Genomic DNA, 9,869 nt, shown 5'->3' with positions numbered 1-9,869 from the left:
TTAAAGGCAACGCCAAACCCTAAGGGGGAAGCCCAGGGGCGCAGGGGCGGGGTGGTAGTGATGGGGGGGGGGGGTCCCCGCACTGGAGCCTGAGCTGCGCCTGACGCGAGTTTTTCCCGGACACACCAAGCCCCACCGCCCAGAGTTTTTTCTTCTTCGAACTAAGAAAGCAACACCACCACCAACACGGGCACCAGCTGGAAAAAGAAAAAACCCTGGGACCCCGGCACCCCGAGTCCGCGGGTGCGCGAAGGGAAGCACGGGAGCGTGCGGCGCGGCTGCGCGACCCCGCGGCGCTCCCACCTGCGCCCGCCCGCGCGGAAAAGTTTGCGCGGCCGCGCGCGCCGCGAACCCCGGGCCGCCCGGCGCCTGGGAGAGTCCGCGCGCCGCCGCCGCCGTCGAGTCGCGCCTGCGAGGCGAGGCCCCGAGCGCGGAGGGGAGCGTGGGAGCGCGAGCCCCGGCCGCCGAGCCCCCGCCCGCCTCCCTCCCTCCCCGAAGTCTGAGGTCTGGGGAATCACTGAACCCAAAGGCCGGCCGCCCCAGCCGGTGCGCTGCCGCCTCGTGCGCGCGCGAGGGAGCCGGCGGGGGCGCGCGCAGGAGCGGGCGCGAGCCGGGGAGCGAGCGCAGGGCGCGGAGCGAGGGCCGGGCGCGGGCCGGGCGGGCGGGCGAGCGCGAGCCCATTCACTCCGCATCCGCGGGCGCGCGGGCCGGTCTGCTCTTTCACCTGCCGGGGCGGCGCGGGCGGGCCCGGAGGAGGCGGCGCCGCGGCCGCCCTGCCAATCACCTCGGCGCCTGGCAGCGCCCCCGGCCGCTCCCGCCCGCCGCTCCCTCCTGCCAAACTGTTACCCTGAGTGTTACCGTCAGGAGCAATGACATCAGGGCTTTAAAACAACTTGTTATTCGGGGAGTAATCAGTTGCAATTAGGCATTAATTAAGTATTATGAAAGTTGATTATTTAAGTGAATTCGGCTTTCGACTCTCCGACTATGGTGAGTACCCGAGTGGGGCGGGGGAGGGCCGGGGGGCGCGCCGCGGGGCTCCGACCCGGGACGGCGCGGGGCGGGGGGCGCGGGCGGGGCGGGGGCGGCGGGAAGCCGGGCCGCCGGGCGGGCGGGCGGGCGGACGGGCGGGAGCGCCCCTCTGCTTCGCGGGCCGGCCGGGGCCCCCCGACCCGGCCGCGTCTATAAATAGTTTCTCTTTTAGTTTAATAAACTCGAGCGCCGAGCGGAGCTGCTCTGCGCGTGCGATGCCCGAGCGTGAGAGCGACCGGCGCGGGAGGGGAAGTTTCGCTCTCCCGCCCCGGGCCCCCTGCGCCTTTGGTCCCAGGTCGCGGGGACCTGTCCGCCCCTCGATGGGGGGCGCGGCGCGCGGAGCGGGCGGAGGGGTGTGGAGCGGGGAGCCCGGCGAGAGACTAAACCGCGTCTTTTTTTCCTTCCCTCTGCTTTTCTCGGCGATCCTGGAAGAGTTTGGGACCAAGGAGAGGAGCATGGATCTCGGTACAGGTACTGGCCGGTGGGAACCTCGGGCGGCCGTTTCACTTTTCTTTCGGTTCTTTTACGGAAGTTCGTCTTTTCAGCCCAATGAGGGCGCAGCGGGGCGGGGGCGGGGGCGGGGGCGGGGGGCGGGGGCGGGCCCCCCCGAGAGGGTCCGCGCCGCCGGGCTTCTCGCCCCGGTTTCTGGATTGCGAAGCCTCCTTCGGAGGATATTATTGTTATTATTTGTTACTTGCTTAGTGACTCTGACTAATCTCGTGCTTGTCATTATGAAAGAAGGGAGGGGAGCGGGAGCTGGGGGGCACCCAGAGAGAGGATTTAGGGGTTTTTTGTGGGGGTTTTGGTTCTCCATGTCTTTTGAATGGCTCCGTGTGTTTTCTGGGTGTTTCCCCCCCCCCCCCCCCGCCCCGCAGAGATCTCTGTGTCTGGCTGTGGGGTGTGTGTTTTTATTTTTTTAGTGGGGGGTGGTTTAGTTTTTGAAAGCCGCGTCCTGTTGGGAAAGGTGGTTAGTCTGGTTTCGGGGCGACTGTCTCAAGGTAAAGGAATTTAATTTATTTGGGACAAGGCTGTGTCGGATGATCAAGCTGCTTATTATGGCTAATGAGTGTTTTTCACCTGAGAATCCGTGGGATGAGGTGGCTGTTATCAGTTCAAAGTGTTGGGTCCAGGACTCACTTCCATCCCCCTTTCTCGTCCCCACCCTGGGAGCGGGTAGACCAAAACAGACGACTGCATGTGGACTCTGGGTTTGGGGGGGCCTGGCGTGGCACCTAGGCTGGGGTTCCAGAGAGCATGGTGCTGGCCTGGCCAGAGTGTATCCAGAGGTCTGGGTGTTTTATTGGTTTTAACCTAATTTTACTCCATGTTTCTCTTCATTTCCCATCCGGGGTTCTAACCTACGTCCCGAGTGAGATTTACCACCCGGCTTCCCACTAGCCCTCTCTACTGAAACCGAATTCTGGCCAGGACCCTCGGATCCTAGGCTGACAAAAGCCGCTGGCTTCTTCCTAAATGTTTTTAAAAAGACGTCAGTAATAAACAGGCTGATAATTCATTGAGACTGACCTCTGAACCCTCCTGCTTCATTTATAGGCGGGTAAGTGGTGTTGGTGGCTATTAGAGTTGTTGTTTATAATGGGCCCAAGTTCATAGCATTGTCCCTTAGGACCCATGAGCTGACATTTGACCTTCTGAGGTCAAAGGGGATTGGGCAGAGAGGATAGGAGGGCGGCACTGGGGGGCCCAGGGGGGGTGACATGGTGGTTAGCTTTGAGTAAGGGATGTGTGAGGGGGAAGGGGTCGCTCTCAGAGTGTTAAGACGGTGTCCAGCCAGGTGTGACCTAGGTGTATCTGATGTGGAGGTCCTGGGGACCTTTGTGCCCAGGAAGGGTGTGACACCCCCTGCTGGGCAGAGTGGTGAAGGTGCCCAAGGCTTCTGCCCCTCCCTGCCCCTCCCTGCCCTCCACTCCCACACAGAAGCAGCCCGCCCCCACCTCTAATCAGGTGTCTCATCACCTCCCTCTCAGGCCCCAGCCCCTTTCTTCGGAAACAGGGCCCCCACCCATCCCTATGAGGGGCAGACCTTACAGATGGGCTGGGTAAGGCACCACTCCCTACCTGGGGCCGAGCCTCTGCTTGTGGGCGGGCCCAGGGGACCCGGGCATTACTCAGCTGGAAGGCGGGCCCTCCGTATTCCTCCTTCCAACCTGGGTACCAGCTGGAGCGGCGTCCACCCTCCTGCCTACACCAGCCAGCCTTCCCAGTCTGCGGTGGGGGCAGGACGGCAGAGCCCTCCTGCGGGGTGTCCCCGACACGTGGGAGAGGGCTTCCCGGGCTTGTGGGTGGCAGAACCTCTTGCAACATCTCTCCTGGGCCTGAGGGAGACTCGCTTCTCCCAGCACCCCGGGGACCGGCCCTGGAAACTGTTCCTAGAAGCCAGAAGGGCCCCTGAGGTCAGCCAGTCCCTCCTGGAGCTGGAGTGAGACACTCCCAGCAGGCCCCAGACCTGGACTCTGGCCACTCGGTGAGGGGAGGTCCAGGGTGTCAAAGTTCTGCCTATTTCTTGGAGGAGTCATCTGGCGATACCACCTCAGCCTTTTCTTTGAACTTGGAAGTTTCACGTAATCTCAGAACTTCAGAAGAAAGACACTTTTTCCCCTGTCCACACAAAAAGGGAAGCAGGTGGGAACTCTGAGATCCCCTCTGAGCCTCCTCTGGCTACTCCATGGTCACCATCCCTCCACCCCCGGAATGTACTCCTGGACGCGGCCAGGGCCAGGGGCCTCAGGTGGGGCCAGGGCTCTTGCTGGGCCAGTTGGGGGTGGAGGGAAGTCCCCCTTCTTTCGTGGGACCATGAGCAGCTGCCACTCAGGGCCTCTTTAGCACAGCACAAGCTGCACGCACCGGCCCCAGATGACTGCCGGCTGGTACCAGGGACCCGCTAAGCATCGGATCCTGGGTTGGCATCACCTCCCGCCTCGGCCAGGTCTCGGCCCTGAAGCACCCGGCTCTAAGTAATTCGGGAGTGGGAGAACCCGGCTTCTCACGAGGGGACAGCAGGATCTCAGGACCCTCAGGGGCCATGTGGGCCCCGTTTCCCCCACCATAGTTCAGCCAAGGGCTGGATCAATCTGGACGTCTTTAGCAATAAAAAATGCCGATGTCGTCCTAATTCACCAGGCCCCGAGATGACAGCAAATTTACATTTTTTAATTAAACTAGCAGCCAGTTTTTATGAGAGGGGGTTGGGTTATGCAAATCAAATGGTTGTGTACGGAAGATTAGGAGAGTTTGGGAATAAATTCCACAAATGCTAATAAAAGAAAAAAAAAAGGGAAAGAGAAAGCGAGGGAGGGAGGAGAGAGGAAGAGAGGAGGACATAGTTCCATTAGGCCCTTTTAGAGTGATTTCCCTGGGGTAGGGCGTCGGGAAGGGGAGAGGAGGCAGGAGGAAGCTTTCAGACGCAGGTAAATCCATCCTCAGTTGGGAAGCTCCCCAGGATTAGGCCCCACTCGGCTGAGTCCTAGGCCCTGGACCAGCGGAGGCCAGGTGAGAGTGGCTGCGGGACAGTGGTAGAGCTTTGGAAAGGAACCTGCCCTGATTTTCTGGGATCTGGCTATAAATCGTCCCACTCTCCCTAGGCGGAACTTGAGAAGAAGGGGAGGGGCTGTTCGGGGTTAGAGCTGTCCATCAGAGGATCCAAGGTAGGCTCTGACAGGTACAGGGCCAAGTAGGCAAGTTCAAGGGGGTGGCCAGGGGCCGCAGGGGGAGCCGAAGAGGGGCTGCACTGCCCACCTGGCACCATGGCCGCAGCCATGTTGCAGAGGCGGGTCCGTGGGAGGAATCGAGGCCACTTGCTGAGCCAGGCCTGCTGCTCTTTCCCTGGATCAAGCGCCGCTGGGACTCCAGGCTGAGCGCCCCTGCCTTGCATACAGGTCCCCACTGCCTCCTGGCCCCGGCCTCGGCTGTGGAGGAGGCCAGGAAGGATGGGGTCAAGGGAGCTGAGCCAGGTTGGCTCGGTCGCTTGGTTCTTGGAGTGGAATTTCCTAGTAGCCACGTGCTTAGAGGGCACACGGTCTCCAGGTAGGAGAAGACTTTTCAGGTGGCATCTGGCCCCAGGGGGCAAAAGCGTGGTTTTCCCAGCCAGCCTCTGTGTGGACTGCTCCGGCCCCCGCTGCCCTGAGGGTCAGCCCCCTCCAGACTCTCGGGACCTCGGTGAGCCTCCCGGGCAAGGCCAGCTCCTTGCCAGGAACGGAGGCTTCTAGGAACCGGCCTGGCTGGCTCTGGTTACACCGAAGGCCCCGTGTGCATTGGGGCTGGGGAAGGATCTTGTGCTGTTTCTGGAGCAGAGATTCCACGCCGGGCTTGGGGCAGAGCAGGCTGCCTGCCCTCGATCCTCCTTCCTCAAGCCTTCACTTGGCCAGGCGCACCCACCCGACCAGTCTAAGCTGGGGCCAATCCCTGCAGTCAGGCTGGGCACCGGTTCTGCCAGTCTGCTGCAGGGGGTAGGTGCTTCCGTGCCATCTTGGCAAGAAGGAGCAGGCAGAGCCGAGGCCAGCATGGGCTCTGTGGGGAGGAGCGAGCTTCCGGGTACCATTCGCACAGAGGCGGGCTGTGTGTTTGGAGGGACCGGAGCATCCGATGACCTTTCGGGTCGCGGGCTCCCAGCTGGATTTTACCAGAGGATTCCACGCCGCCGTCTGTGGGCGGGGCCGAGCGGTCGAGGCGAGAAGCACATCCTTTGGACCTTTCCTTGGGCAGGAAGCGTTTGCGACGGGCAGCTCGGGGCTGTGACCTGGCCCCTGGAGCCAGCCCTGGCTCAGTTGTAAGATGTCAGAGCAAACCTCAAGCTGAAAGGCCTCGCCCAGTCAGTGCCCTCCAACCGGAGGCAGAGGCAGCGAGGGCAGGGCTGGAAGGACCCCACGGGCCCCGTCCCGGGCCCCTTTTCCCTGTGGGGACCAGCCAGGGAACCCATTCACTGTCCTCTCCAGGGAGGGCCCAGGGCCGTGGAGTCAGACCTCTCAGGCCTCCCCGTCGCTCCCATGTTCCCCCCGCCCCCTCCCCCATGGCCACGGAATCTGGCTGAGTTGCAGCTTGGGTTTTTATGATGGAAAAATAAAATAAACGGAGGCACCTTTGGAGGGCTGAGTCACGGCAGCAGCATCTCCTCATTAAAGCTGCTGCCCTGGCTCCAGTCCCTGGGCAGGGATTGGGCGGCGCCCGGGAGGGCTCAGGCCCGGCTCCTCCTCTCCCTAGATCCTGCCAGGTGAGCCAGGCGCTTGCCCCTCAGCCAGCCTCCTCCGGCTGGCCCACCATTCTCAGAAGGGTCAGGCTCATCCCCCCCGACCCCCACCTCCACCCCCAGCCCCAAGGCTTCCTCTTTAACTCGGCCCTCCCCCGAGCTGGTTTTTAAACCTTGACCCACTGGCTTCAGCTCCTCCTCATTCTCCTTCTCTTCCTCCTCCTCCTCATCTTCAGGGGGAAGGAAGTTGCTCTGCAGTAATTACAGCTTGTGGGTCCCCAAGGCAAGCAGCAGCTGTGCTGGGATAGCTGGGCCAGGGTACGGCAGGAGGAGGAAGGAGCTGGGGAGGAGGAGGAGGGAGAGGAGGAGGGAGAGGAGGAGGGGGAGGAGGAAGGAGCTGGGGAGGAGGAGGAGGGAGAGGAGGAGGGAGAGGAGGGGGGGTGAGAAGGCTGGTGGCCCATGTGCAGAGGAGAGACTGCTTCCCTTGGATTGACTGTGAAAGGTGGCACCTCGGTGGTCCAGCGCTCACCCATGTCGCTGCCTGACTGCAGCGTAGCATCTCCACACCCCAGATTCATGAAGCCATGCCGTCCCCGTGGGGGAAGAGACCCCATCCGGGCAGCGAGGTCTGCAGTTCAGTAAGCATTGGGGAGCACCTGGGTGGGAGCTACAGGAATGAAGACCACCTGGGGCCTGCCTGGTGGGGGGACAGATGGGTTCATCTGCCCCGTCAGGTAGAGGGGCCCAGGGACAGAGGGCCCAGGGAGCTTTGGGAAGGAGTGGCCTTTGACCTTGACAAAGGATGGGAGGTGCTGGGACTGCTGGAGCTAGGCAGACGATGCTCCCGGCACCGCCCACCACTTCTCCTAGAGTCCACCTGGGCTCGTCTCTCTCTTGCCCCGTCCTCCCCACCCACCCTGAGAGGGTACCTCCTGCTTCACATTCTGTGGCCACAGCTTTCCGTCCTTACTGCCCAGGCTGCCCAGCTCCCTAACGCCAGGCCCTCTGCCCACCTTTCTGCCCCCGCCCCCTTTGCAGCCTCATACCCACTTGCCCCGGAAAGAGAGGAGGCTGGCTGGGGACCTGCTGCTCTGAGGGTCTGGTCATGCCCGTGACATGGGGGTGTCAGGGCAGCACTCAGACTTCTGACTCTGGCCACCAGAGGCCAAGGCCAGGAACCCTTTCTTCTGCGACCGCTGCTCGTCATGGCGCCGTCAGCGTTAGCTCCGCACGGACACCTCCCAGGGCTGGGTTCGGGGCTGGTCTTGCGCCCTCCCACTCTTAGTGCCGGTGGAATTGATTGATTGATGTGCCTCTTCGCCAAGTGCCTCCTCGGCTTCTTAGTGGGGGCAGGAGGCAGGCAGGAAACATTGGCCGATTCCCTTGGGACCTGGGTTTTAGCTCCTGCAGCCTGATTTACAGGAATGAGTGGGGCTGGGATTAGGGATGACATGAAGGGGACGAGGGGGGCATAACGATAGAGATAGACGTTGAATGGCTGGATGGGGCCCCGAATTACCCACTAACCATGACCGTGGCTTGGGGCTGGGAAGGGCTGGGGTGTGAGGCCAGACTTGGCCTATGAAGTCTGTTGCCTGCACAGGACAGGAGGGCAGTATCCAGTGGGGGGTCTGGGCCTCTTCTCTGCTTCCTCCTTTGTCCACCTCCATCTCCCACCCCCCCCCCCCCCCCGAGCAGCATGTCCATCCTCTCTAGGTCCTCCTTCCAGTCCCAGAACTCCTCCAGGCAGGTGGGCCCCGTGCCAGAAAGAGGACCCACCCCACGCTGCCAGGGCAGAGGCCCCTGGCCTGGCGTCTCGGCCACTCCTGAGCCGGCTGTGGGGCCTGGTCTGAAAACGTCCCGCAGGCTGCCTGCCTCCCGAGGGCTCCTCTGGCCCCATCGTCTCTGGGAGCGCCAGAGGCTCGTGGGTGCTGGGACCCCCTTCCTCAAGTCAAGAGGGCCCTCTCTTGGCAGAGGGCACCGCCTGGCCTTCGGGGAGAGGGATGGAAGAGGGATGGACTCTCGGGAGGCCGGGGGAGAGGATTCGGGAACTTAGTGCACGTCTCCTTGGCTGTGATTTTCAGCTCCCTCTAGGTCAGGGCCTCCCTCCCTCCACTCCCTCAGCCCAGGAGCCCAGCCAACCTGAAGGGCTGCCTGGAGGTTCAGGGGAGCCTTGGGGAAGGATTGGCCAGCTGCCCCACTGCCCAGCAGGGGGCGCCCCAGGGTACCTGCCCCAGTTCTAGGGACTGGGATGCTGGTCCTGGGTCTGGCCCAAGCTTTCTGGCTGTGGGTTGGGGGGAAGGGAAGCCTACCTTCCCCACCCCCAGAGGTTCCTTGGCTGAGTTTGTTTTACCAGGGTGACCTGTTTAATCATCTCATTTTCTGGTGGCCGTTTATTCCTTGTTTCCACGGTTACGGCCCCATTAAGGGGAGAAGCAATAAGGCAGCGAGTCAAACAGGTAATAAAAACATTAAAGCCCATGTGCACAGAGGGAGGGCGGGCGGTGGGCAGGGGCTCAGTGAGGTGAGACGGCCTGGGGGGGGGCCACCAGGCCTGTCCCCCAGAGGCCCCCGAGCTCCTGGCCTCCGGTCTGGGTCTCGGTCTCGGGGGGACCACTCCCCACGCCCCTGCTGCTGGCTGTGCCCTCTGGGCGCCCAGACTCAGTGCTAGCCTAGGACCACCCCCAGCCCGAGGTCCCCTGGCAACAGGCTGTATGTTGGGACGTAGAACGGGAAGGAGAAGAGGGAGTGAGAGTGACAAGAGCCTCCCCAGGACGGGTGCCCGCCGCCTGGGTGACCTGTCGGCCGGCCCCACCCCACTCTCCCGCGGTGGGGGTGGGCGGTGATTTCTGACATTGTTTTGAGCCCTAGAACTTTCTTTCTGCCAACTTTATCAGAAAGCATATTTGTGGTGAGTGTTGCTAACAGGGCCAGTCTGGTGAGTAAATATTCCTGGTGTGGACAGCCCTGTGACCTTGAGCGGGAAGAGCATGGGGGGGGGGGGGTAAGGACATGTAGGGAGAGGAGGCCAGGTGGCCCCTGTGCTGGGGGGAGGCCTTCCTAGGATGGGGTGAGGGAGCCCAGGGGGTGGTTTGTCCCCAGCAGCCTCTTCCCAGCGGCGTGGTTTGTCTCAAGCTTGAGTGACACCTCTCTGGGCCGGGGCGGTGTGACTCTCCCTGGTGGGCTGGGCCGGAGGGGCTGCTGGCGGGGGCTCCTGTGGGCGCCATAGAGACGCTCCCCTCCTTCCTTTCCTCTTGGAAATGAAGCTAAGAGGGCAGCCAGCCTCTCGCCAGCCCCTCTGAGCCCAGGGGCACGTGCCTCCCCCCTGCCCAGCGCCCCCTCTCTGGGGGTCCCCTGAGGGTCCAGGTGTCTCTGATTGGCCCTCCAAGTTGACAAGTGAGCAGACGGGGTCCACGGGGCTCCGAGGGGAGAGGAGGAAGCCGAGTCTTCCGTTAGCCAGGACAAGGGGGGTCAGGGCGGGGTGGCAGTGCCTCGGATCCTGGAGCCAGCCTGTCCCTGGTGGCTCGGGAGGAGCGGGGGTCCGCCCGGGGCCCGCGGGTGAGGAGCCCACGTGTTTTCCTCTCCGCTGCTCTGATCCTCTGCAAACTCACGGAGGTCTGCGTCCAAATTATTC

The 9,869-nt window shown here is 62.7% G+C and overlaps 1 protein-coding gene across 1 annotated transcript in view; it reads left to right on the top strand.

Moving 5' to 3' along the window:
* Positions 1-833: 833 nt before the first annotated feature.
* The window catches only part of CASZ1 (castor zinc finger 1), a 44,760-nt gene continuing 35,724 nt past the window's right edge, over positions 834-9,869 (top strand). Inside the window, exons 1-2 of the mRNA XM_054721406.1 lie at positions 834-990; positions 1,465-1,503. Coding sequence (XP_054577381.1) covers positions 942-990; positions 1,465-1,503 — 88 coding nt within the window. The 5' untranslated portion in view covers positions 834-941. The remainder of the gene's footprint in view (positions 991-1,464; positions 1,504-9,869) is intronic.

The sequence above is a fragment of the Eptesicus fuscus genome, chromosome 9 (assembly GCF_027574615.1).
Source record: "Eptesicus fuscus isolate TK198812 chromosome 9, DD_ASM_mEF_20220401, whole genome shotgun sequence".
NCBI lineage: Eukaryota > Metazoa > Chordata > Mammalia > Chiroptera > Vespertilionidae > Eptesicus > Eptesicus fuscus.
The sequence above is the reverse complement of the archived record's forward strand: the minus strand, read 5'-3'. Positions and strand labels throughout refer to the sequence as shown.